Source organism: Podarcis bocagei (genome assembly GCF_964188305.1).
Source record: "Podarcis bocagei genome assembly, chromosome: 4".
Taxonomy (NCBI): Eukaryota; Metazoa; Chordata; class Lepidosauria; order Squamata; family Lacertidae; genus Podarcis; species Podarcis bocagei.
Window position 1 is genome coordinate 15,173,737 of NC_138128.1, and position 27,805 is coordinate 15,201,541.

At 45.6% G+C, this 27,805-nt stretch overlaps 1 protein-coding gene across 1 annotated transcript in view; it reads left to right on the forward strand.

Moving 5' to 3' along the window:
* Nucleotides 1–27,805, forward strand: part of SPATA16 (spermatogenesis associated 16) — a 165,101-nt gene that overhangs the window by 24,662 nt on the left and 112,634 nt on the right. The window contains exon 3 of the mRNA XM_081190327.1: nucleotides 14,716–14,861. Within this exon, the coding sequence (XP_081046453.1) occupies nucleotides 14,716–14,861 (146 nt within the window). The remainder of the gene's footprint in view (nucleotides 1–14,715; nucleotides 14,862–27,805) is intronic.

Here is a 27,805-nt window from a genome sequence, read left to right on the forward strand (position 1 = left end):
GTGATTGGATAGTTACAGAAAGTGGTTACTGTTGCGTTGTAGTGGAGCTCTATATAAGCAGGCTGGCTGAATCCTTCAGTTTAGTTCTGTTCTGGCCTGTGAATAAACAAGAGCTGTTGAAGAACCGCTGTGTCGTCTGATATGTTCACCCACAATTTAACACTGGACATAGGAACGGGTCTTATAATGAGTCCGACCATTGCTCAGCATTGTCTGCACTGACTGGTAGCAGCTCTCCAGAATTTCAGACAAAGGAATTTGTCCATCCTTCCTAGAGATGCTCAAGATTGAATCAGGGACTTTCTGCATGCAAAGCAGATGTTCTACTCTTCAGATTTAAAAGAACAGATGTGAATCCATTTTTTTTATGACTGTGGCACTATCACTATATTTTAGAGAGCAAAGCCTAGGAATTGATTTTCATGCATGCTCCTCTTCCGTCTCTGCCTTCTGTTCTCTTTTATTGCCGCAAGAGGGGTCTCTTTTTATTAAATTGTTATAACGATCTATTCCCCGCCCCCTGCATCTGAGAACTGCATTTTGAACCCATCCATCTTTGTGGCATTTTCAGCCATGTGCCATCACCCTCAGCATGGCGGGGAGAACAACTCGGTTATTCATCCACCAGCCTCCCTACTCCGTCTCGTCTCTTTACAAGAAATGCTGTTTAGGGGAAAGGCTTTCACTTGGTGGAGAGCATCTGCTTTGCATGGAGATGGAGATGGCCTGAAGTTTCCAGGTTTGCCTGGCCCACTCCAGTTGGCAAGTGGAGCGCTTGAATCTCCAGGTGGGTGACACTGTGCTTAATAATAACAATACTAATAATAAGACTGTGCAATGAAACTTGCAGGCTTCAGGCTGGCTGGAGCTGCTGCAAATTTTAGTGGAGACTCTCTGCGGGAGTATGCCTTCCTTATTGTTGTTGTTATATAAATTTCTATACTGCCCTCCACCCAAGAATCACAGGGCAGTTTACCATATAAACACACAAAAAGACATAGCATAGTAACAAACAAAAAACAATGACCCACACACAGAGAGTTTATAAGTTTTAATTATCCAAAGACCTGGGAGAAGAGGAATGTTTTTGCCTGGTGGCTAGATAGATAGGTCGATAGATAGGTCGATAGATAGATAGATAGATAGATAGATAGATAGATAGATGATAGATAGATAGATAGATAGATAGATAGATAGATAGATATCTAACGAAGGTGCAGAAAAGGCCTGTTCTTGTGTTGCCGCCCTCCAGACCTCTCATTGAAGGGCCTCAAACAATGATCACAGGAACAGGTCTGTTCATAGGGGTGATGCTCTCCTTTTCCCATTAACCTGCATCTCCACAGACCACCCCCTTGACATCAGCAGGGGCCATTCCTAGGTCTCAGGTTTGGACCCAGAAATCTCAGGGTCTGGGATGCTCCTAACTGGCAACACTAAGATGGTCCAAGTTTCAATTCCTAGCATCTCTAGGTAGCACTGGGGATCACTCCAGTCTGAAACCCTGGAGAACTGTTGCCAGTCAGTGTAGACAATATTGAGCTAGATAGGCTAGTAGTCTGACTCAGTATAAGGCAACTTCATGTTGAGGGATAACCAGCCTCATTTAACCAACATGCTTAAGTCAAATTAATGCATGAAGGGGTTAATGCCATAGAGTAAGCTGTCCTGCCAGGCTTAGCAAGGTCATTCTCCCTCACCTTGGGAGGAAAGTAATCAAGGCTTTTGCTCACCTCAGTCTACCAAAGGAGCTCAGCGTGTGAAGAGGTTCTGAGCTGTTTGCTGCAGCTCAGACCGCATGGCTCTTACAAGCCATTCTTGTGTCCCTATAACAATAATTTAGAAACTTTCACCACTGTAACTAAGGCAAGTTTTACTGCCGGTGCTTTCTGACTGAAGTATGGAAAAGCACATGAACCTGACCTTTGAAGAGTTTTTACGTAAACCCATTTTTAACTTACCAAATGCATGATCTTTTGCTATGCTAGGGGAGCTTTGGAAGGAACTTAGAAGGGCATATTTTAAAGGTCTAACGGTCTAAATGTCCACGCTTTACTTTGCTGCATATTTTGTGATTTTAAATCTCCGCTGGTGTTCTCTCACCAAAGAGTACTGCATCTTGGCATCCAGGGAATTCTCCTTTTATACTTATTTTTTTCCTTCCCACCAACATCTATGTTCCTGCATTATTTACTTGGCATTAGCAATGGCAGTTTCTCCACATGTTACTTTGTTTAAGGAACATCTTTGGCATCTTGGCAACTGCATACTCAGAGGTATAAGAATTCTGCAGTAAAGGAAGGAAGAGAACAAGAACAGATTGGGTGATTTATAATTAGGCCTAATTGGCTCCCCTGTACATTTGGCCATTTTGCCCAGAGTTGACAGTCTCTCTAAAGCTCAGAAATATTTCCCTGTTCCACTGAAAACATGACATAAGCAATAATTCCTTTACTTTCCCCACAAGGTTTCATTTACATTTCGCGCAAAGGCTCCAGTGATCAACATTTGAGTGTTTGATGTACTATCAAGACAGAAAAATGCCTTTTACTTAGACCAACCGTAATTTTACTGACTATTGCTTTATTGTACTTCAAATTGCAATCACTATTACCATGTTGCTACAGCATATCCAAACTCCACACCCTAAGCGCATCCACAGCATCTCTTTACATTAGGAGAAGGGCTGTCAGGTGTGGAGGAATTTTATGGAATTACTTGTGTAATCAGTTCCTTTATCATTACGTTCCTCTACCCACTTGGACTACTGCAATGAGCTCTACGTGGGGCTACCTTTGAAGGTGACTCGGAAACTGCAATTAATCCAGAATGAGGCAGCTAGACTGGTGACAGGGAGTGGCCGCCGAGACCATATAACACCGGTTCTGAGAGATATTCATTGGCTCCCAGTACGTTTCCAAGCACAATACAAAGTGCTGGTGCTGACCTTTAAAGCCCTCAGCAGCCTCCGTCCAATATACATGAAGGAGCGTCTCCACCCCCATCATCCAGCCCAGACACTGAGGTCCAACGCCGAGGGCCTTCTGGCGGTTCCCTCGCTGCGAGAAGTGAGGTTACAAGGAACCAGGCAGAGGGCCTTCTTGGTAGTGGCGCCTGCCCTGTGGAAAGATTGAAAACAGTAGCAGCAGCGAATACAGTCATACCTCATGTTACATTTGCTTCAGGTTGCACTTTTTCAGGTTGTGTCCCACGGTGACCCAGAAATACCAGAAAGGGTTACTTCCGGTTTTCGCCGCTCACGCATGCGCAGATGCACAAAATGACGTCGCGCACATGTGCAGAAGCGGTGAATCGCGACCCGCGCATGCACAGGTGCGGGTTGTGTTCTTTTCAGGTTGCGAACAGGCCTCGAGAATGAATCCCGTTCACAACCAGAGGTACCACTGTACTGATTTCAGACATGGGGTTCGGACATGGGGTGAAGAAGCGAAGACCAGAAATTCCCGCTCCCTTTTCTGTTTCCGCCAAAACTCTCCAACATTCCTAAACACAAATAAGATTGGGATTCAGAAACCTCCCGCACTGCAGTTCCATCTCTTCACCTTCTGTGTAGGGGCAACCCAGCAACATTAATTACACTTTTTAAAAGAGCTGATAAGACTAAGCTGTTTTGTAGAAGTAGAATGCAGAGAGTTATTTTTGTCTCTCACACCCAGTCTAAAAGCTGATTAACTGCTGTGTAGAATAATAAGAGGCTGTAATGACAATGAGGCATTAGTGACCCGTACTCCAGCTCCACATCTACAAATTAGAATTTTTTTAAAAAATAAATAAACAAATCATGGGGCCCTTGATTGTGCTGTGATTGCAACAAGCCTCTCCAGGTCCTCCAGGCCTTTGGGCCCCACTGACAAGGTGAGAGGCTGGACTGTCCCATACTTTGCAACACCTCCTTGGAATATTGTAGTCAGGAGTCCTTTCCACCTGTTGTGGAAAAGCTGGACAAAGGTGAAATATACTCAGAGTTGAGAGTGGATTTCATGCTCTTTATTCAGCTCATAGTGGTGAGGAGGAATGGAAGTTCCCCCAGGATGTCTGCTTTATATACGTTATTTACACAATGGGCCCCACGTGATTGGCTAATTCCTGGTATAAATTATTATTATTATTATTATTATTATTATTATTATTATTATTATTATTATTACCGGTGGACCCTTCCTTTTATTTCCTTACATCTGTATATCAGCTTTCTTCCACCATGGAAGCAAATATAGCATACATGAGGTTCCCATGGGAGAGTAGGGGGACGGGGGAAAGATGAAACGAAGGTGAGGAGGGGGAGAACCCTCAGAATGAACAGTTAAAACATCCAGCAAGAGACTTTTATCCCTCCACACAGCAGGGGTAGGGGAACCAGAGAGAGAGAGAGAGAGAGAGAGAGAGAGAGAGAGAGAGAGAGAGAGACTTCAGCTAAAGTTCACTTTTTTCTAACGCAGGTCATGACAGATTATCCCCGAGGGTGTTATGTACTGAGTTCAATAGGATCCAAAATGCAGCAGTCTGATTGGCCCTAGAACAATAGGATCCAGAAGGCAGCAGTCTGATTGGTCCACAGGAGCCATCCAATCCAGCTCCAGGTGGAAGTGAATCCGTAACCTGATTGGGCTTCAGAAGAATCCCAGAATTAGCCAATCACATGGGGCCCATTGTGTAAATAATGCAGACATTCTGGGGGAACTTCCATTCCTCCTCACCACTATGAGCTGAATAAAGAGCATGAAATCCACTCTCAACTCCGAGTATATTTCACAGGGGCTGGGGGAGAGTTTCCCCACCCACTGCGCTAGAGGAAGTTTTCGTGAAAAACTGCGAGCCTGCGTTGTTTGCGTAGTCTTTTATGCCTGAAGAGGTTCTCCTGGCAAATTGATAACATTTTTGAAGAGTCCCGCTGAAGAGGGCCTTGCTAAGGTTCAGAAAGCTCACGGACTGATTTGGAGAGGAACTTTATCCACAAGGACAGGACCCGGGTACGGTAGAAGTGTGTTATTAAAGTACTCCACTTGCATTTAGGCGATCTGCACATAGACACGCCAGCAGGGCACTGTGACAGCTTTTGCCAGAGCCGTTTGTTATTTTACAGTGTCAAAGGATGAACAGCAGCGATGGGTGGAGGTGGAGAGAGAGGGGGGTGTGCTGTTGAGAGAGACAATGAAAGGTGTAGGAGGACACGCTGAGGTTTGGGGCTCTATTCAGGGATAGGGGTTCTTTGTTTGATTGTTTGTTCATAATGCATCTGAGATTGCTAGCTTTCTGCAGCTGAGCTGCCAGTGACAGCAGCTTTTTGGAACAATGGTCCCTGTCTAAATGGCGGAGGAGAGATGTGAGAGGCTGGCTGTGCAGCTAATGTCAATTCAGTTCTCTGACATAGGATGCAATGGAGGGCCAAAACCAGGAAAACAGCTTTGCGGGCAGTGAATGCTTTCGGGTAACTTTGCCACTTCCCTTAGGGTGCAGCCCTCCACCCGCAAGGACCCTGGAATTGATTTCGTGATTCACATCAAGATTGATAAGGCAGTCCCTTTCAGGATTTCTATTCTGAATCTGCAATCACATGTACACTTCAGGGGGAAACGGGGGAGGGGAGAAGCACTAGTTCAGGCAAGAAGGGTGGAACCTTTTTCAGGCTGAGAGCCACATTCCCTTCTGAGGAGGCTTCCGAGGGCCACGTGGCAGTGGTGGGTAGGGCCAAAGGGAAAGCAGATGGAGCTGTGAATGTAAATGTTGTCTGTGTACAGTAGGCTGGCTTCTACATATACACACACTTCTTCTTTTTTATCCTTTGTCCAGAGAAGCAAAAAGCATTATCAAAGGTCAAGGACGCATTCCAGGTGGGCTAGAAAAAAGGCGTCCAAACAGGGCCAGTGGAGGGGTGGCCTGGGGTCAGGGAAGCGGTTCTCCAAGCCTGGGGTTTCCCTACCCGTTGATTTACAGCGATTGTACTGAACAATCTTCACATCCAGCTTCCAACTTGCACAACAGGTGTCAAGGTCAGTCAGTCAGTCCATCAGTTTTGCTTAAACTGCCCGCCCTGTTTTGTTTTTTAAATTAAGGACCACCTGTGGATTTATTTGTTCATTTCCCACCCACCCCCATCCTTCCCCTTCTGCAGAAAATAAACAGTAGTTGCAAGACTGTGACAGAGATATCAGGGAGGTCTGCTGGTGATGGGCTAGTCAGAGCTGCCCACGAATGACTCTCATGACAAATGGGCAGAGCTTTTTATTCCCCCCCACCCCACCCCCCCAGAACTCAGCCCTGGAGAGAATAAATATGTCCTTATACAGAAAGCTTCCAAATCAGTCCTTCTGTTCTACAAATTGTTACATCTCTCTCTTGACCTGTCTCCATAATGAGTTTGCTTGAACTCACTAGACCCGACTTCTGGGTAAACATACCACAAAGAAGGTGACAGAACCAAACCATACAGCCTAGGCACCAGCTCGGTTGCACAAGAATCTAATCACGCAACTGGCTTGTTTGTTCACCTGAGTAGTGCAATGCTGCTGACTTTACTCACAGATGTCTGAGCTGCATCTTCTACAGTAACTGTGGCATGTAGAGGTTGAGGTGCATCTGAGCTGACAGTCATGCTTTCTGAATCAGGACTCAGGAACAGTAACTAGGGAACTGGTCTCTGCATCTAAGGCAGGCATGGCCAAACTCGGCCCTCCATATGTTTTGGGACTACAACTCCCATCATCCATAGCTAACAGGACCAGTGGTCGTGGATGATGGGAATTGTAGTCCCAAAACATATGGAGGGCCAAGTTTGGCCATGCCTGATCTAAGGAAATGGTTGTAACTCAGTGACAGAGCATTTCCTCTGCATGTGGAAGGTACCCAATTCAAGATGCTCATGCTAGTGTCTAAAGCCCTAAAAGACGTAGGTGTGCTGGGCCCGGGGATAACCTGAGTAAGGCGGTCCAGATCCGGTCCCAAATCCAGGGGTTCCGCGAGGAGTCAATCCGACAGGGCCAAGGCAGGACAAGAGGCAGGAAACCAGGCAAGGTCAGGCACAGGATCACAGGCAGGTTCTGGCAAACAGCAACATTGCTCCCACAACCTGGGGCGGGGTCCAGCAGCCTTTTATCTCTGTCGGGGTAACAGCCGGTCCTGATCCCCCGATGACTCACCTCCCTGTCTTGCCTGAAGGCGAGGACTCCTTCTGCGAGTACTCAGGTCTCTCCTTCTCTCAGACCTCAGTCTCTGCAGCTCGGGAGATGTCAGTGGGTTACTAGACCCAGAGGCCACCTCAGCCTCTCCTGACCCAACTGGTAGTGGAGCAGCTGCAAGTGATGGCCCAGCTGAAGGCAACAAGGTAATCCCCGCATCTGGAGCCAGGGAACGCTCAGGCCCCTGACTCGGCCCAGCTGGTGCTTGTTGCAGGGGAACCTGTGCCGACTGGGGCTCTTCAGAATCAGGCCCCAGACTAGGTTCAGCTGCCGCCTGAGGCAAAGGATCTGGTGCGGACTGAGACTCCTCTGGCTCCGAGTCTGACCCCGAGTCCCAGGCCATCACAGTAGGCACCAAATCTCTGGAAAACCAGCTTCTTCTCTATAGACCCTCCAGGTGTTAAGGTCAACAGAAGGGGCCTTCTTCATAATTCCACCTCCCACAACACCTCAGGAAAGGGCATTATCTGTGACAGCCCCTAAGCTATAGAATTCACTCCCCACAGAAGTCTGCCCGGCTTCTTCACTGTATCGATTCCGGCAAAGGCCGAAGATGCTTCTCTTTATCTTGACCTTCAACATATGCAGTGTGTTTGTTCCATAACCACGCATCTCCTGTGACCACTTTAACTGTTTTTAATTCTGAATTTTGAATTGTTCTAACCCACCCCAGGACCTTCTGGTGAAGGGCAGGTAATAAATTTCATCATCAATATCATTGCCATCACCACCATCTCCAGGTGGTAAGAGCTAGGAAAGTCCCCTGTATGAAAACCGTCGAGTACCACTCCCGGCCAGTGTACAAAGCTAAATGGTCCAGAGGTCTGAACCAGTATAAGGCAGTTTCCTATGTCCCTGTGACTTTGGAAGCAAACCCCAAGTCCTGAACAGAAGAGGGCAACCAACGTGATCAAGGGTCTGGAAACCAAGCCTTATGAGGAATGGTTGATGGTGTTGGGTATGTTTAGCCTGGAATCAAGGAAATTGAGAGGAAATATGGTTAGCCATCTTCCAATATCTCAAGGGTTGTCACATGGAAAAGAGAACAAGCTTGTTTTCTCCTGCTCTGGAGGGTAGGACTCGAACCAATGGCTTCAAGTTACAAGAAAAGAGATTCCAACTAAACATCAGGAGGGACTTTCTGACAGTAAGAGCCGTTCAACAGTGGAACGGTCTCCCCCGACAGGTTGTGGACTCTCCTTCCTTGGAGATTTTAAAGCAGAGGTTGGATGGCCATCTGTCATGGATGCTTTAGCTGAGATTCCTGCATTGCAAGGGGGTTGGACTAGATGACCCTCGTGGTCCCTTCCAGCTCTACAGTCTAATGACATAGGGGCCAATGGAAACTGCTTTGAGATTATGCATTTGAATACATACATAAATAAATAGCACCCTGCTTAGCCTAACTTGCTCAGATAGGGATGGCTTTGTGGACTGAGACATTATCATGCATCCCAGGCTTTCAGCCCATCCAATGCCCACCTAGCTCATTGAGAGGGCTGCGAGAATAGCAAACAATAAACCTCTCAATGACAGCAATTGCAGAACGATTCGCATAAAGGCCAGTAAATTTAGCTCCTCTCGGATGGCAGCTGCATGCAGATTTAGTATTGAATTAACATGAAATGAAAATTTCGAGACATTGTACAGGAAGTTATTTACACAACTCTCATTAACAATAAAGGCAGGGCGGAGGTTTTTTTTTAAATAAATAAATAGAATTTCTGCTCGCTCAGCTGAAAACGTATCCCAAGTTGTCTCGAAAATAAGGAAAGGAAGATCAAACGGGGAACAGTGATAGCACCAAAAGCCAATTTGCTCTTATTCTTCACTATTTTTATTTATTTATTTATTTAAATGTGTGTGGGTGTGCATGATCTCTACAGATACCTTAACTAGTCCTCATCATGCCAGTTTCTTGTCATTTTTGCCTGCAAAGCAAGGTTGAGTAGTACAGGCAATGCTATTAGCTTGAGAGATTCCTTTTTCTCCAGTACAGCAGCAGCCAGCATGGTGGTCTATCCCTGGTCCACGATATTACAATCATTATTGGAGAAAGGCCTAAGAGGCAACAGGGCAAGCAGCAGCAAAGGAGGTTCTGACATGAAGCTCACATCTCAAGATGGGGACAGTCTGATTTTTTGTTAATATATGCATTCCTGTTAGCTAGACCACAGTTTGCAAAATCAGGAGAAGCGCAAATTTCCAAGGAGACCCATATTTCAGTTCATGCATTGGTTTGGAGAATGTGTGGGAACGGAACAAATTTCTCCCCCATCTCTTGCAGGCAGCACAGATCAAGACAGACACCAAGTAACTTCCAGGTCCTGTTGAGAAAGGGCCTCACCATGCAACCTGTCTGTGGTTGTCCCATTTCTGAACGCAGGTAGAAGACCAAATGCTTACTTGCTCATGCAAAAGAGACAAGCTGGATTAAATACACTAGATCTTCTCCTTCAAGTTGATAGGGCTGTATATGATGTGGAGAAGCATTCGAAAATTTGGTCACCCTCCACCTGAAGTCTGAAATGGTACCGCATGGCCTCAGATACGTCCCACAAGGCTTTTGTTTCACAAGAAAAGCCTTGCTGGATCACGCGGAAGGCTCCCCAGTCCATGCTGAGCCTAATCCAGCGCTTGAAATTCAAGTTCATCCTTTTCCTTCCACATCAAAGAACATCACGATGGGGGGGTGGAATATCTCAAATGTAATTTTCAGCAGCTTTACCTGTTTCAAAGGCTCTGGGAGGATTACAGCCCTGAACCTCACTCTCCAAGTTGGTTGTTGTGGTTCATCATCATCATCATCATCATCATTTTATTATTTATATTCTGCCCATCTGAGTGGGTTGCCCCAGCCACTCTTGGTGGCTCCCAAAAAAATATTAAAAACACAATAGAGGCTCCTCACAGGGTCTCTGCCATGGGAGCATATTCACCCAGTGCTTTTCAAGCTGCACTGGCTCCCGGTGGAGTACAGGGTCAGATTTAAGGTGCTGGTTTGGACCTTTAAAGCCCTTCACGGTCTAGGACCCTCGTACCGACGGGACTGCCTCTCCCGGTATGCCCCACGGAGAGCCTCAAGATCCATAAATAGCAACACCCTAGTGGTCCCGGGCCCTAAGGAAGTTAGATTGGCTTCAGCCAGAGCCAGGGCCTTTTCAACACTGGCTCCGGCCTGGTGGAACTCTCTGCCTCATGAGACCAGGGCCCTGCAGGATCTGATTTCTTTCCGCAGGGCTTGTAAGACAGAGTTGTTCCGCCTGGCCTTTGGCTTGGAGCCAATTTGATTCCCTCCCTCTCTTTCTTTTTTCCTTTCCTTCTCCTCCTGCGATGAGGCTACATTTTAATATTTTAATGTTTCAATATTTTAATGTTGTATTTTAATCTTGTTTTTAAGTTGTAATCATTCAACTTGTTTTTATTATTGCTTGTAAGCCGCTCTGAGCCCGGCCTTGGCTGGGGAGGACGGGGTATAAATAAAAATTATTAATAATAATAATAATAATAATAATAATAATAATAATAATAATAAAGCACCAACTATTAAAAAACTTCCCTGAACATCATTTTAAAGGGTAGGGCTTTAATGTAAAGATTCTAAATGATTCCTTCCTTCCCGCCATCATTTAACAGCGCCATTTCCCAGTTCCCATATTTTTTTTTGTCACGCTGAAGCAGGGTCTAGTCTGTAGAAAAGCATTATTACCCAAAAAGAATTAACCCCCCAAAAAAACTCGGCAATACCTTTGTGCTCGCTGAGGTGTGTGGAAATAATTCTCTTGCTCTTTCAGCCACATATACATCTTTCCTATAGAGACGCTTTGGAGGCTATATCTATATATATATGGTAGCAGGGCTAAAGGTTACAAGCAATGAACCCTCTGATTTACGTCTCTTACCTGTAACAAGATGATATGGGGATTTGAAACTGAGGAGTGTCATAAACGGCCTGCGATTTTTCCTGGAAAAGGTGGGATAAAATAAAAGAGGTAATTATATCGGGAGCTTTGTGTAGCATATTTCAAATCTTCAAAGCACTTCGTTTGCCCTGTCTTGAGGCTGAAACTAGAGAATGGCACAACCCAACTCAGGTCATGTGGATCCCTAAAATTTTTGGGAGGGGAGCTAGTGAAAGAATCAGCCGGTGAAAGAATAAAACATGGGTAGGCAAACTAAAGGGACACGGGTGGCGCTGTGGGTTAAACCACAGAGCCTAGGACTTGCCATTCAGAAGGTCGGCGGTTCGAATCCCCGTGATGGGGTGAGCTCCTGTTGCTCGGTCCCTGCTCCTGCCAACCTAGCAGTTCGAAAGCACGTCAAAGTGCAAGTAGATAAACAGGTACCGCTCCAGCGGGAAGGTAAACGGCATTTCCGTGTGCTGCCCTGGTTCACCAGAAGCGGCTTAGTCATGCTGGCCACATGACCTGGAAGCTGTACGCTGGCTCCCTCGGCCAATAAAGCGAGATGAGCGCCGCAACCCCAGAGTCGGCCCTGACTGGACCTAATGGTCAGGGGTCCCTTTATCTTTACCTTTAGGCAAACTAAGGCCCGGGGGGCCAAATCTGGCCCAATCGCCTTCTCAATCCGGCCCGCGGATGGTCCGGGAATCAGCATGTTTTTACATGAATAGAATGTGTCCTTATATTTAAAATGCATCTCTGGGTGATTTGTGGGGCATAGGAATTGGTTCATTTCCCCCCCAAAAAATATAGTCCAGCCCCCCACAAGGTCTGAGGGACAGTGGACTGGCCCCCTGCTGAAAAAGTTTGCTGACCCCTGGAATAGAATCATAAGAACTGTAGCGTTGGAAGGGACTGTGAGGATTATCTGGTCCAAGCCCCTGAAAATGCAGAATATCCAAGAATATGCAGCTGTCCCATACGGGGATTGAACCTGCGACGTTGGTGTTATTGGCACCACATTACAACCAACTAAGCTATCCTAGTGCTGTCAGATGTGTTGTTAGATCTTTCAAAGCCTTTGTGACACAAATGGAGCATAAAACCTGCATACGCAATATGTACATTTCCTTTTTTTCTTGAAATCATTTTTATTTGATTTTTACAATGCAAATTTATATTTTAAAAAATTAAATTACATATCCATATAAAGAGATTCCTCTGAATCTCAGGATTTCCCCCCACCCCTTCCCTGGCGTCCCATTTTAATCATTTAAAACCGCATCTTCTCCAAACTCTATTATATCAATCCATATTTTCCATGATAACTGTTACACTACAAGTGAAAACAAAATCCCGCCAATGTTTCCATCTGCCTACAGTGGTCCAATATGTATATTTCCTAATTTAGACCACATTTCAGAGGAAAAGTAAAAAATAAAAAGTTTTTAAAAGGTGGCTCCTCTTCTCTAAGTGGAGCTGCACTTTCCTCCAGAACCCTTTTTTAAGTGTTTTCCCACAGTGGAAATTACTTCCAGTCACAGCCCTCATGAGCTTATAACACTAAGCCAGTTTCCCTTTTAAATCAACCACAGTTTAGTGTGAGGTCCAAATCCAAAGAAACTGTGGTGAATCTCGACTATGGCTTGTCCAAACAGGGGCTGATGGGGGAGGCTGAGGGGTGGGATTACAGAGCCAAACAAGCAGAGATGGTGGGAGATATCTGTGATCTTCTTTAAGAGATAGATCTTCTTTAAAAGATAAAAGTACTGTCGTATTGGATGGGCCTGCAACCCTGGGGAGAGAGTTTGGCTCTTTCTCCCACATGCTATTTCCTTGATTTAATTCTCTCCCCCCCCCTCCCCACAGCAACTATTTGCTGCATGTGGAGAATCATACAAGCTTCTCCAGGAACCTCGCTTTCCAATGGATGCTCCTGCAACTGCTGTGATGAGAAAGAAATGAGATAGGGAACTTTTCCCCTTCCCCTTTCTCTCTCTCTTCCCATGGTGCTGCTTAAACAGCTCCATATAAATGGAGAGAGGACCTTAGCCTTGCATTAGAAATTCAGAATGCTTTTAAAGTATTCAGTAATAAGGTGATTATTCTATATTAAATTCCATGGGAGAAGAATATGAGTGAAATATGAAAACAAGCCTATTTCATCCTTAAAGCATTCAGCGGGCCACTTTTCACACGATTCTCTTCCATTAACTGAGAATTAAGAACAGAAATTACTCCTCCTTTCACTTATTTTCCTACTTATAGTCTTCCTTGGCTTTCTTGATGGATGGATTAAAGCAGCCTCTTCTAATCTGAATCTCCTCTATTATTATTGGGCAAGGGAAATCATAAAAGGTATTCTGAGAATTTTATTTCTTTGGTCACGACCTTTCCCAACTGACTAAGGAATATGCAAATCAGGTTCTCGGTTGATCATTGGGAGAAAATGATTCTAAATGGTATTAGGATATATATATATATATATATATATATCTCCTCAAATCATCCTTCATGTGCTCTAATATCCCTCTTCTCACAGTGGGCAGTGAATAGCACCTCAATCTAAGCATATTACATAAGCTAGCCTCAATTCTAGTCAAGCAGTGGAGAAGCATTATGCACAACCTATGGGCAGAAGAAAGGAAGATGCTTTGAATATCACCTTTTAACCCCCAGGAACACAGGAGCTGTCCGTCAGGGCATCGACCCATGTAGCTTGGTATCATTACATCACACTCCTGTCTCCGAGCAGTGAGAGGTTCTAGGGCAGGCATAGGCAAACTCGGCCCTCTAGATGTTTAGGGACTACAATTCCATCATCCCTGACCACTGGTCCTAGGGATCATCTGGAGGGCCTAGTTTGCCTATGCCTGCTCTAGGGGCCCGAAGTGCTTACACGGGGTTTGGTTTCCTTGGAATGAAGGCCTGCAGAGACTGTGGTGTCTTTAGGATATATGGTTCTATTTACACATATATGCAGGGAAGGCCCATCCCATTTCACCGCCTGAGGCAGAATGAGGGGGGGTGCCATCCCCACTGCTGCCAAAGTCTCCCTTACCTGGGTCACGCAGCAGCCCCCATGAAGCCAGCAGAGGTGGTGGGTTCCACCAAGATCTTGCAGAATTCTCGTGAGATCTTGCAAGGTGCACAAGATCTCGTGAGATTTCACTGGAAGCCGCCACCGTTGCTGAAGCTACCACTTCTCCAATAGCTGGTGCCTCAGTGGGATTCTGACGTCTGAGGCGGCTGCCTCAGGCTGCCTTATGGGCGGACCGGCCCTGAATATATGCAACCTTTTCATAACAACTCACCTGGTGAGGACAAGTAAAGAAGGACAATTGCTTAGACTGCTGCTGTGGGTGAACCAAAAATCCCACCCTGCTTCACTTGTTCCATGAACTCAGTCTCTCAGCTCTCAGTTCCTTCCCACAGCTGCAATGAAATACTGGCCTACCATCATCCAGGGGTGTTGTAAGCCTGCAATACATTGACGGGTGAGGGTGCTTTGAACACCACCCTGCTTTGATTATTCTGCTTTTCGTCGAGCTATGAAATGTACTTGTCACACGGTTTTGTACCGCCAGTAAGTGGGTGTTGTTGTTATTTCTCGCAAGCTTTGCAGCAAAGGTGCAGCTTTAGGGAAGCCCTTTGAAGCCTCTCCGAAAGACATCTCAAGTATTGCCAGTTTTATTGAAACAAAGCTTGTAATCTGCTACTTGAAGATGAGGAAGCCCGACCTTGCTCTGAATCATTCGCACAGGTAAGAATGGAAGGGGGAGGGAAGACATTTTGATGCGATCTTTCCAGAGAAGGCTTTTGAGCGCTTATATTGTAAACACAGGAACACAAATCAGTCTTGCGCAAAGAAAGCATGTTCAAGAGCTCATGCTTGATCCTGTGGTCCAGAAAGTGGAGGTGCTATGGCAACTACATTACCTGCCTGTTAGCTCCCAGCCACGTCAGTCTCCTTGCATGAGCCTCTAACCTTGTAAATCCGCACCTAGTCCCTTGTGTTTGTCCCCTCTGAAATCAATAGGCTTGAATGCTCTGGAAAACAGGGTTTTAGCCTGAAATGCTATGTATGTTAGCCCCCAGTGCAGGGGTTTGATTCCCCCACCCCTCGGCAATTTTTTCTGCCCTTCGCAAGGCCCCACCACCAACAACTGTGGCAGCAGCAAAGGAAGTACAGTAGACGTGGTACTGGGGCAGAAGACAGAGACTTATCCATGCAGCACAGAACCTTGATAGGGATGCCAGTCATCCCCACTGATAAGACAGGGGATAAGGCAGTGTACCAGGTGCCATAGGCAGTGGAAGCTGAAGGGTGGGGAACTGTGCCAAGATGCTGGAGGGGTGAGGGGTGTGTGTGCCACACAGCCTCTCCTGCACCCCATAAATTAGCCCCTCCCCTTCAGATGCAGTAAAGGATCCTATACCAGTATTAAAGTACAATACATGATGGCACATTAATGGTCATCTTAGAAACTGCAGCTTGTTAAGGATGCTGAGAGTTGTTAGAAGACCCCTCTTCCCAAAAAGGATATGCAGCAAAAGAAGGTTTGATTAGAATGCCATGCGAGGGGTGGACTGGGAAGTCCTGAGGGAAGTAGTAGGGTTTGGCAGGGGGCTGTTGTTTTGTTTTGGAAAATGTATGATGTACAAAGTGTGACCGGAAAGTAGGGTGAATCACTCCTGTATGTGATCATGGGGACTGCCGGATTCGTGGAGACATGTGGGAGGCGTTCTCCTGTATCTCAGCTTACATAAGCGCAGGTGTCTCAGCATTTGTTGACAGGCCTACATTCATGCGGTAGCGTTTAGTAGCTGTTTCCCCCCCCCAATTTTTTTTTATTGATTTTCCCCATTTATCACAAAAACAACATAACAAAACACACAACAAAGAAAAACACATTACACTACAAAACTAAACACAAAGAAAAAAAATTTCTTCAAATACCTAATTCTCATTACATTGATAACTGACTTCCTCGAATCCCCTCTAACTGAATTTCATTATGTCACCTGTATAACAGTTATCCAAATTCACATTTCTAATAATATTAACTCCTTTCATTTAGTAACCTCTTGCCCTTTATTAATATTCTAATCCTTAATATTTACTACCACATATTCTTATTCTACACCTAAGCCTGTTTATTACGTCTAAGAATTTTCTATTTATCTTATATCACAATATTTAACTAGATATTCTTTAAATTTCTTCCAATCCTCTTGTGTCTCCTCTTCCTTCTGGTTGCGGATTCTTCCAGTCAGGTCAGCCAGCTCCAAAAAAGTCCAACATCTTCATCTGCCATTCTTCTATTGTTGGTATTTCTTGCGATTTCCAGTTTTTGTCTAATAAGAGTCTTGCCGCTGTAGTGGTATACAAAAACAATCTAACATCTTTTGGGGGCAATTCCAGTCCTATTATTCCAAGTAGAAAGGCTTCTGGTTTCTTAATAAATGTATTTTTCAACATTTTTTTCAACTCATCATAAATCTTTTTCCAGAAGTCTTTCACCTTAGGACACGTCCACCACATATGATAAAAAGTACCTTCTTTTTCTTTACATTTCCAACATTGTGTGATAGATCTTTGCTAATTTCACCGGGGGGGGGTAGCTGTTAATAGTGCAGTGCGTAGCGATTGAAAATGGAGCAGAGAGTCAATATAAAATTCTGCTTCAAATTGGGTAAATCGGCATCAGAAACCCACGAAATGCTCACGATTGTGTACGGAGATGGAGCTGTAACTCGAAAGACAGTGTATGAATGGTTTAAGCATTTCCATGAAGGGTGGCAAACCATCAAAGATGGCGCTTAGTCTGGCAGACTGTCAACGAGCAGAACGGCGGCAAATGTCAACACAGTTCATGATGTTGGATCAGCTTTTGTCCATCTGAATGATGGTGGAAGAATTGCATATTCCACGTAAAATTGTTAATGAGGTTACTGAGTTGTCCCACCCTCCATACTTTCCCAATCTGGCCCCACCAGATTTCTTTCTCTTTCCAAAACCGAAATCTGCACTGAAAGGGCACAGATTTTCCAACATTTCACAAGCTGCTGTGACGAGGGAACTGAAAGCAGTACAAAAAGAGGACTTCTCCAGAAGTTTCCAACAGTTCCACAAATGTTGTCAATGGTGCATTGTATCAGAAGGTGCCTACTCTGAAGGCCTGTAAGTGAATATTTCTTGCTATCCGATTTCTGTGACCATTCACCGAACTTTCCGGTCACACCTTATACAGTCATACCTCGGGTTACAGACGCTTCAGGTTGCCTTTTTTCGAGTTACGGACCGCTGAAACCTGGAAGTACCGGAATGGGTTACTTCCGGGTTTCAGCGGTCGCGCATGCGCAGAAGCACTGAATCGCACTTTGCGCATGCGCAGATGCGCCAAATCACAACCTGTGCTTGTGCAGACACGCCGCTGCGGGTTGCGAATGTGCATTGCACACAGATCATGTTCACAACCCGAGCATACACTATATATTCAAAATCTGAAAAATGTATTTTTAAAGAAAGAAATAGAAGACCCCTCTTCCCTTCACACAGCTACAGTTCCCAGAGCAGATCAGTCCTTCTTCCCAGGGAACTCTGGGAATTGTAGTTCCATGAGGGGGTCTCCTAACAACTCTCAGTACTCTTAACAAGCTAAAGTTCCAGCTGCTCGTGCGAGAGACCAGGGGCAGGTCAGCTAAGCAATTACACGAGGCTCGGGGTAGGGGTTAAAACTTTCTTCATTCTCTTAGGCAAAGGACCTTCTGGAAGACGAATGGCCGCCTTAAGTTGGTCATTGTTTCTTAATTACTGGGACAGGAAATATTGCACAAATTACTCAAGCAACCCTTTTATTAACTTATCTGTAGTTGGGTGACCAACTTTCCAGATGATAATGTTTGCATAATGAACGTAATGCATAACAATTATGTAGATATTTGTGGCAGCTATTGTACAAGGCAAGAATAATAGCCGGTTGCATGCATTAATACAGTTTTTAACGTGATAAAATCCAGCATTAAAAACCCACTGTTAGCATGGGGAGGTGCCCTTTCAGCAGAGATCAGGAACCTAATGTCTGGGGACCAAATGTGGCACGCCGGGCCTCTCTACTTGGTGCTTAGTACTCATCCCAGGCCACACCTCCTATCTATGACTGGCTGGGATGTACCCTTAAACTAGGATGGTGTCTGACTGAATGGAGGGTGGAGAGAGGTGTGAAAATGTATTGTAGGAACTACTGTACAAAGGTAAAATTTACATCCATTGCCCCACCCATTTCTTCCTCTGGCTCCACCCATCAGTGGCATGTGGTCCTTGAAAGGTCATTCCCATGCCTACGACACAGTCCTACCTTGAGATTTTAGCACAGTTTCTCTCTTTCTTGCCAATTAATTTTTATTGCGTTTCAAAGATTTTTAACGATCTAACTTCAAATTTAATACAAATCTAGAAGAATTTTTGTAAGTTCGCCCTTCCTCACTGGCATTTCCAGTTCCGCTCTTTCCTGCTGCATTATATAACACACTTTTATCTATTACATTTTCCATTCATTACAATTAATCGTTCACTTATTTTCCCCTCCTTTCAATTCATTATCCGTTTACCATCCACTGCAGTTAGTGCAGTATTTATCAAAGCTATGTTGTTTTTCCAAAGCAAACTGAGAGGAACAGTTCACTCTTGCTCCTGAAAATGTTCACTTTTAGAGACAAACTAGACATTAGCTTGCATGTTGTGGATATAGATAGTGATAATGATATACGTTTGGAACTTCCTTAATAATAGCTCAAAAGCTCAACCAATTTGGCCAAAAACTTTTGTGTCCAGATTTTCACTTTTTGAAATATGGCAACCTTAACAGATAGTGATATAGAGATATATCTGCTGCATGAGGGTCCAAGCAGAATCTCTGGAGATGGGGTAAAAGGTAAAAGGACCCCTGACCATTAGGTCCAGTCATGGCCGACTCTGGGGTTGTGGTGCTTATCTTGCTTTACTGGCCGAGGGAGCCGGCGTTCAGCATGACTAAGCTGCTTCTGGCGAACCAGAGCAGCGCACGGAAACGCCGTTTACCTTCCCGCCAGAGCGGTACCTATTTATCTACTTGCACGTTGCCATGCTTTCGAACTGCTAGGTTGGCAGGAGCTGGGACCGAGCAATAGGAACTCACCCCGTCGCGGGGATTCGAACCGCCGACCTTCTGATTGGCAAGTCCTAGGCTCTGTGGTTTAACCCACAGCACCACCCGCGTCCCTTTCTGGAGATGGGGAGGGAGAGTTTAATCCTTTTCCGCATGGCGTATTCTCTGAACAGGCACTTCCTCCTCACCTGTTTCCCATTAGGGAGAGTGAGGACATGTTTGCTAGCCCCAGTACCTTTGTTACATTCCTGACATCTTGCACAACTAGAGCCAGCTTCCCAGTGCAGATTTTAGCCCTAACCAATAAGGAGCTAGACCAACATAACAGGCAGAAGTGACTCACCAGGTGGGGCAAAACTGCTACGCCAGCTTCCTGGCGGTTGGGTCGCTGTTGCTTGCTGGAAGGGAGAGGGCTGAGGCAGCAAGGAGGTCAGCATGGTGCAAACACACCAGCGGAAGTGCCAGGAAGAAGCTAATGTCGCCACTCCACCCCTGGAAGCTGCTTCTGATGATGAGAGGACTGAGCTGGCATGCAATGATATTCATCTCCCCACTCCTGCAAAGAGATGGAACACCTGAACATATTCGGGCTCCCCCAGCCCTACCTGCCTTGTCTTTTCTTGCGTATTTTATACTACTTTTGTGTTTCGCCATGGTTCCATGCTAAAGCTGTAAGCCATTTTGGAAAGTGGCATATAAATCTTTCCAAGTACAGTCGTACCTTGGTTCTTGAAGGCCTTGCAACTCAAATGTTTTGGCTCACGAACGCTGCAAACCCGGAAGTGAGTGTTCTGGTTCGCAAACGTTTTTTGGAAGCCGAACATCCGATGTGGCTTCCGTGGCTTCCAGTTGAGTGCAGGAAGCTCCTACAGCCAATCGGAAGCCATGCCTCAGTTTTCGGATGTTTTCGGAAGTCAAACGGACTTCCGGAATGGATTCTGTTCGAGAACCAAGGTACAACTGTACCTATAACGCAGTTCTCCGAATTTCGATACTTACATAAGCAAAGCAGTGCAGGGCCCATACAAGAGGGAGGGAGGAAAGATCTGCAAGCATACAAGCAACTTTGGAAGCAGGGGGTAGAAATAACTCTACAGGGGGGAAATAAAAAAAACAGCCCACTAAGGACTGAGTATACTCAGTGGCCACAAAAGACTTCTGGGGGAATGGGAAACTATCAGGGAAAAGGAATGGCATGGAACACTTTGGAAGATGCCATGGCTGGCTGGAACCCTGAACAAAAGCACTCCACCCTGCAACATTTTGTTGCAGGTCCAATTTATTGCATGGCGAGTGCCTGCCTCCCACCAGTGGAAATAACGACACATGACACCATTATTTTAGGTTAATGGTCTAAAATTGGCCACAACTTTATCGGTTACAGGTAAAGAGCGATATTGGCTTAGGCATTGGTCCTATCCGACTATCCGGCTTCAGCCTGTTTGCATGAAGACCGGGAAGGGTTAACAGCAGGGGGAGCTCTGCTGATGCACATCAACTAGGGACTCCCCCGGGGTCACCGCTAGGGGTCGCGCTTTAGGCCCTGACCTCCATAGGCTTCGGACGAGGCCACGCCCCCCAGAATCCTTTTTTTAAAAAAATAATTTTTATTAACTGGCCAATCACATCAAATTAAATCATATCACATAAATTCCGAATTACAAAGCTGAATTTTAAATTTTGTTGGGGGGACCCATATTTCAAGATCCGAAGGGGGATTCTAATCATCTTCTTGCTGCTGCGTTAATGTCCCAATCAGTCCAAATCAGTCCAAGCAAAGTTCATAGTTCTATCCCATCTTATCTTGCTGTTTCCACATCACATCTTGTTCATATATTTTCTCTTTTTTCTTTATGATCTCTTCTGATAGTCTCCTTAAGCCGATAAACACCAATAGTAATAATAGTCCTGTGTGAATTTTCCGTTCTTCCAATCCTCAAATCGAGATGGTTTCCATATATCGTCTCCTTCATAGATAACATCACTCTTTCCATCATAGTCTCATAAAACTGTCGCTCTTAAGTCCCACTGAGGAGTTTAACCCACAATATATAAACAGCTCTATTTCTCTCTTTCTCCTCCCAGACTCAAGACCTCCGACAGAACTTCCCAATATGGCGACGGCATTTTTAACTGTGTCATTCCTAAGCTCTTACACATTCCACGCTCTTCTTAAAACGTGCTTTGGTTCGAAAGTTTATCTCCACACAGCCTTAAATCCACAGCTTAAGTCCTTAAAACGACATTTCTGACTCATGAGGGGAGGGGATTCTTGCTTAATCACATAGGGAAAGAAGGGAGAGTTTTTTTCCCCTCCCCCATTAGTCATTTGCCGTACCTTGTCTTGGCGTATCTTCTCATGTTTTATTCTTATCTTGTTTTGTCAGAGATCTCTTCTGTTAGCAGTCTTTACTCCCCCTTCTTTCTTGAAATATGTGCATTCCTTTCATCCAAATTGTTTCCTTTGAAGTTCTGCATCTAGTGGCGCGAATCAGGGACGGCGTTCAGGAGTGCCCAAGTCCCACAGGAGGGCTTTGTGCCTAGTGCCCCCACCCCCACAAATTCGGGGGTGGTATAGGGCACAGCAGGCAAGGGCCGTCCCCCCCACAATCCTGGGGGGGGGTTAAGGAGGCTAATTACCCCCATCATAGCCTCCAAATTACCTCGTGTGGGTCGGAGAGATGTTATTGTCAGCCATCTTCCAATGCGCCCCCTAGTGGCACGCCCCCCAGAATCCTTTACCGGACTACCCTTCAATATTTGGGGGAGGTGATGGCGCTCCTCCCCCCAAAAAAATCTACATAACAATGCCCCTACCAATGCCTAACCGCCAAAACCAGGGAAGTTGTGACGATTTGCTATGAGGAGACCTAATTGCAAACATGCGCTGGGTTATGGAGAAAGCTAGAGAGTTCCAGAAAGACATCTACTTCTGCTTCATTGACTATGCAAAAGCCTTTGACTGTGTCGACCACAGCAAACTATGGCAAGTTCTTAAAGAAATGGGAGTGCCTGATCACCTCATCTGTCTCCTGAGAAATCTCTATGTGGGACAAGAAGCTACAGTTAGAACTGGATATGGAACAACTGATTGGTTCAAAATTGGGAAAGGAGTACGGCAAGGCTGTATATTGTCTCCCTGCTTATTTTACTTATATGCAGAATTAATCATGCGAAAGGCTGGGCTGGATGAATCCCAAGCCGGAATTAAGATCGCTGGAAGAAATATCAACAACCTCAGATATGCAGATGACACAACCTTGATGGCAGAAAGCGAGGAGGAATTAAAGAACCTTTTAATGAGGGTGAAAGAGGAGAGCACAAAATATGGTCTGAAGCTCAACATCAAAAAAACGAAGATCATGGCCACTGGTCCCATCACCTCCTGGCAAATAGAAGGGGAAGAAATGGAGGCAGTGAGAGATTTTACTTTCTTGGGCTCCATGATCACTGCAGATGGTGACAGCAGTCACGAAATTAAAAGACGCCTGCTCCTTGGGAGAAAGGCGATGGCAAACCTAGACAGCATCTTAAAAAGCAGAGACATCACCTTGCCAACAAAGGTTCGTATAGTTAAAGCCATGGTTTTCCCAGTAGTGATGTATGGAAGTGAGAGCTGGACCATCAAGAAGGCTGATTGCCGAAGAATGGATGCTTTTGAATTATGGTGCTGGAGGAGACTCTTGAGAGTCCCATGGACTGCAAGAAGAACAAACCTATCCATTCTTAAGGAAATCAGCCCTGAGTGCTCACTGGAAGGACAGATTGTGAAGCTGAGGCTCCAATACTTTGGCCACCTCATGAGAAGAGAAGACTCCCTGGAAAAGACCCTGATGTTGGGAAAGATGGAAGGCACAAGGAGAAGGGGCGACAGAGGACGAGATGGTTGGACAGTGTTCTCGAAGCGACCAGCATGAGTTTGACCAAACTGCGGGAGGCAGTGGAAGACAGAAGTGCCTGGTGTGCTCTGGTCCATGGGGTCACGAAGAGTCGGACACGACTAAATGACTAAACAACAAAGGCGAAAAACCAAATGGCCAGTGCCAATTTGCTAAGTGGGGAAAAAATCCTACCAGGCCCCTTGACGGTGACCAACCGAAGTCCATAGCGAGGTCAGAAGGAAACCTTGAAGGGAGGGTGGGTGGGAAACCAGGCAGCTGAGCGGGACAAAGAGGGAGATCCCGGGGCCGCTCTTGCTTTAAATGGGGCAAGCCACACACCCTGAGCCAGCCAATTGGCAGGTTCAGGGGATGACGCGGCCCGAGGATTCCCCAGATTGAGCAGGGGCTGCAAGCCAGCCTCCGTGCGTGTGTTGGGGGCATGAAGCCCGCAACACCACCTCCTCCCGAGGTCGGAAGTGGCTTAAGTAAACAGTTTGCATGTACATGGGGCCATCCTGTGGCTTGGATGGGAGAACTGCTTTGGCAGCTGCTCTGCTCTGGATCCAGGTGTGCTTACATTCTATAATGGAGCTGACAATCACGTATTTATATATAGACAAGCCTCTGTAACACCGCCAAAGAGATAAGCGTGGACCAGTTGCAAACCGCTTGCCCATTTTGAGGGCATAAGAGGAAAGGGGGGAAATAGCAGGGGATGATAGCCAAGCTCACAATAATTAAAGCCAATTTACAAAGCAGAGTAAATCTGCCGTCCGTACGGCTGCCACATTACTCAAAGCGGGTCACCAGGAGCAGATACATGCAGCGCTTCAATATGAAAATATTCTGGGATACAATTAGCACAGGCAGAAGCTGAAGCATAATCAATAGCTGTATTTTTTCCCTAAAGAAAAGAGAAAGGATAAATAAATTATACTGAGAATTCAAACTATAAATAGCCCTTGAACCATCCATTATGCAAAAAAAAATTTAAAAAGTCATTTTTGTTGAGTCTTAACTCTCATTACTGCTTTAGAGAGGTTAGGTAGCAACTGTGGCACAAGGCAGATTCAAATCTTCATTTTCTGTTTGTGATTAGCTGGGTGATTCCTTATTTCTCCTGTGTATCTTGCAACTCCTGCAGACATTTGGAAGCTCTTAATCAAGAGCAAACTGGATTCATTCTTCGAAGGCAGTTTAGGACACTATTATTCATTATTTGTTTAGAGCGTTTTGTACCCCACTCCTTGGCCAAAAAGGCACCCAGAGTGGCTTACATACAAACAGTTCAAGCCAAGACAGTCCCTGTCGGCAGGCTTAAAATATAAAAAAAGAAACACACACAAGGGAAACCGTGTCATGGGGTGGGATTAAACGCAGGCACCAATTGTTAAACAATAATGTAGCTAATTAGTTGTTTTTTTTTAATTTAAAAAAGTACAAAGTTATTTTTGTTCGGTTTTATTTCAGCAGAAGAAATTGTAAACAGATTGGTTTGGTTTAGCTTTTCAGTGGGGGATGAACTCCGTGAGCATTGGTGAAAGCTGGTGGTAAAGGGTTTTCCTGTCAAACACACAGCTCTTAAAGTCATAACAGTGACCTGCTCACTTCTTTACCGGGAGTCCAGTTCTTTTGGCTCAGGCCAGAGGCGCCAACCTGTGCCAAAAAATGAGGGGTCCCCACATTGCCCTGCACAACGTGCACATGTGATGTCACAAACAAAATGTTTCATCTTCGGGAGGAGGCCAAGCACTGAACCAAGCACAGTGTGGCTTCAATGGTGGGCGGCTCCTCCTCTCTCGCGCTCGGCCTCCTTTCACGGTAGGAGGTGGAGGAGCCAGCCAGCCACTGAAACCACACTTAGCTCCTCACTTGGCCTCCTCTGTCCCCTAAATATTGGGGGCCCCACCGCTCTACCAAAGGATATTGGGGGAGCCCAAAACAGCTCGTCCTCCATGACCTGACACCCCTGGCTCAGGCATTAGGGCATGGAGAGAGAGGGCATGTATAATAATAATAATAATAATAATAATAATAATAATAATAATAATAATAATAATTTATTATTTATACCCTTCCCATCTGACTGGGTTTCCACAGCCACCCTGGGAAGCTCCCAAGAGAATATTAAAAACACAATAAAACACCAGACATTAAAAACTTCCCTAAATAGGGCTTCAGGTGTCTTCTAAAAGTCAGGCAGTTGTTTATTTCCTTGACATCTGATGGGAGCGCATTCCACAGGGCGGGCGCCACTACCGAGAAGGCCCTCTGCCTGGTTCCCTGTAACCTCACTTCTCACAGGGAGGGAACTGCCAGAAGACACTCGGAGCTGGACCTCGGGGCTGAACGATGGGGGTGGAGACGCTCCTTCAGGTACACTGGGCCGAGGCCGTAAAGATCCTAGTAACAATGAAGTGAGATCTTCTGTTTTGTTGCAGAAGGCCGTTTTGAATTATGCCAGATGGCAAAGCAGTGGAGGTCTGAGGAGTCAATTAACAGCCTCCATAACCTTGCCGTGCTGTTTTGCCTTTCTGTTGCTCACCCTAATCTAAGAGGCAGAGTTTTTTGCCTAGTCTCAAAATAGCCTGGAAAGAAGCCTCAAACCTTTAAAGAAGCCTCGAGAGAGAGATACACTGCAACTTCTGGCACATATGAAAGCAATGAGGCTGGTTCTGAGCATCATATGAATGTTGCTCTACAACTTTGATTGACTTGTGTTGTTGTTTTGGCAACCTACACACCACGCAGGAGATCTCCTGGCGTTTGTTTGTGGGTTTTTTAAGCAACTGCAGGAAGATTTGAGGCATAGGAGCCAACTCCTAGGGGCCGTGGGAGCTTCGGCACCCACAAAAAAAAATATTTGAGGGAGCTGGGCCCCCGCAAAGTTGATGGACATTGCCATTCAAACAGTGTGCGTGCACCGTGTCCTGTGATCGATTATGCGGCGCAGGGCTTACCTGGGTGTTATGTACTGAAGTTCTCACCCTGGGCCAGCAGGGGGATACTGTAGATAGTTATGCAAATAAGGGATCAAAAGTGACGTTCAGTGATTGGATAGTTTTAGACAATTGTTACAGTTACGTTGTACTGGAGCTCTATATAAGCAGGCTGACTGAACCCTTCAGTTCAGTTCTGTTCTGGCCTGTGAATAAACAAGAGCTGTTTGAAGAATCGCTGTGTCGTCTGATATGTTCACCCACAACTTAACACTGGGCCCCCGTGATATTTCATTCAAGTTGGCAGCCCTTGTTGAGGATGGTTAACTCTTTCTCCCTTAACAGGTCCATGATTAAAATAGCCCCCGGAAGCTCATTGTATGTAGAAGTAGATACTGGAGACGAGAAAACAGCACTCCCTCTGGAGTCCACTGGTTGAAGCAACTGCTTCATATAGCCCTCCTGCAAATGTGCCCGTGAGTGTCCCTGTGTAAAGGGGCTCTTTGGATCATGGTGAACAGCAGCCTGCAAGTCTGTTTTAAAACAAGCTGTAGTATCAGGGATCTAAGTTACCAAATATCTATATTTAGTATATGATGAAACCATGAACCAGAATTGCCCCAATCGAGTGGAAACACTGCACAAATCAGATCTGCACTGAAGCACCTATAGGACTTTACCCCAGGTCAGATTATATGGTCCACCTACCTCGTGGGTAGGCAAACTGAGGCCCGGGGACTGGATCCGGCCCAGTCACCTTCTTAATCCGGCCTGTGGATGGTCCGGGAATCATAAGGTTTCACATGAGTAGAATGTGTGCTTTTATTTAAAATGCATCTCTGGGTTATTTGTGGGGCATAGGAATTCATTCAATATAGTCCAGCCCCCCAGAAGGTCTAAGGGACGGTGGATCGGCCCCCTGCTGAAAAAGTTTGCTGACCCCTGACCTACCTCAATACTGTCTGCATGAACTAGCAATGGCTCTCCAGGGACCAAACCTGAGAACTTCTGCATAAAAATAGGGACGCGGGTGGCGCTGTGGGTTAAACCACAGAGCCTAGGACTTGCTGATCAGAAGGTTGGCGGTTCGAATCCCCGCAACGGGGTGAGCTCCTGTTGCTCTGTCCCAGCTCCTGCCAACCTAGCAGTTCAAAAGCACGTCAAAGTGCAGGTAGATAAATAGGTACCGCTTTGGCGGGAAGGTAAACGGCATTTCTGTGCACTGCTCTGGTTCGCCAGAAGTGGCTTAGTCATGCTGGCCATATGACCCGGAAGCTGTACGCCGGCTCCCTCAGCCAATAAAGCGAGATGAGCGCCGCAACCCCAGAGTCGGTCACAGCTGGACCTAATGGTCAGGGGTCCCTTTACCTTTACTTGCATGCTCTATCACTGAGTTATGGCACTTCCAAGTTGAGGATTAATCTGTCTGTGCTTCATTGCTTTCAGTGGGGTGCTCACTGTAAATAATAATAATAATAATAATAATAATAATAATAATAATAATAATAATAATAATAATAGGTGGCAATCATATAAGTGATAAAACAATAGAATGAAACTAAATATATTATAAAACTAAAAACTTTTCATAACAATCTAAAAATATGCAAATGTGTACCCCCTCCCAATCAATAATTTGGTGCAGTCCCTTTTACAATCCTGTCTAGAGACAGAACTGGGGAAATGTTTCACAGCTGCTCCTACTTTGACATTTATTTCCTACATTTAACATGGTGC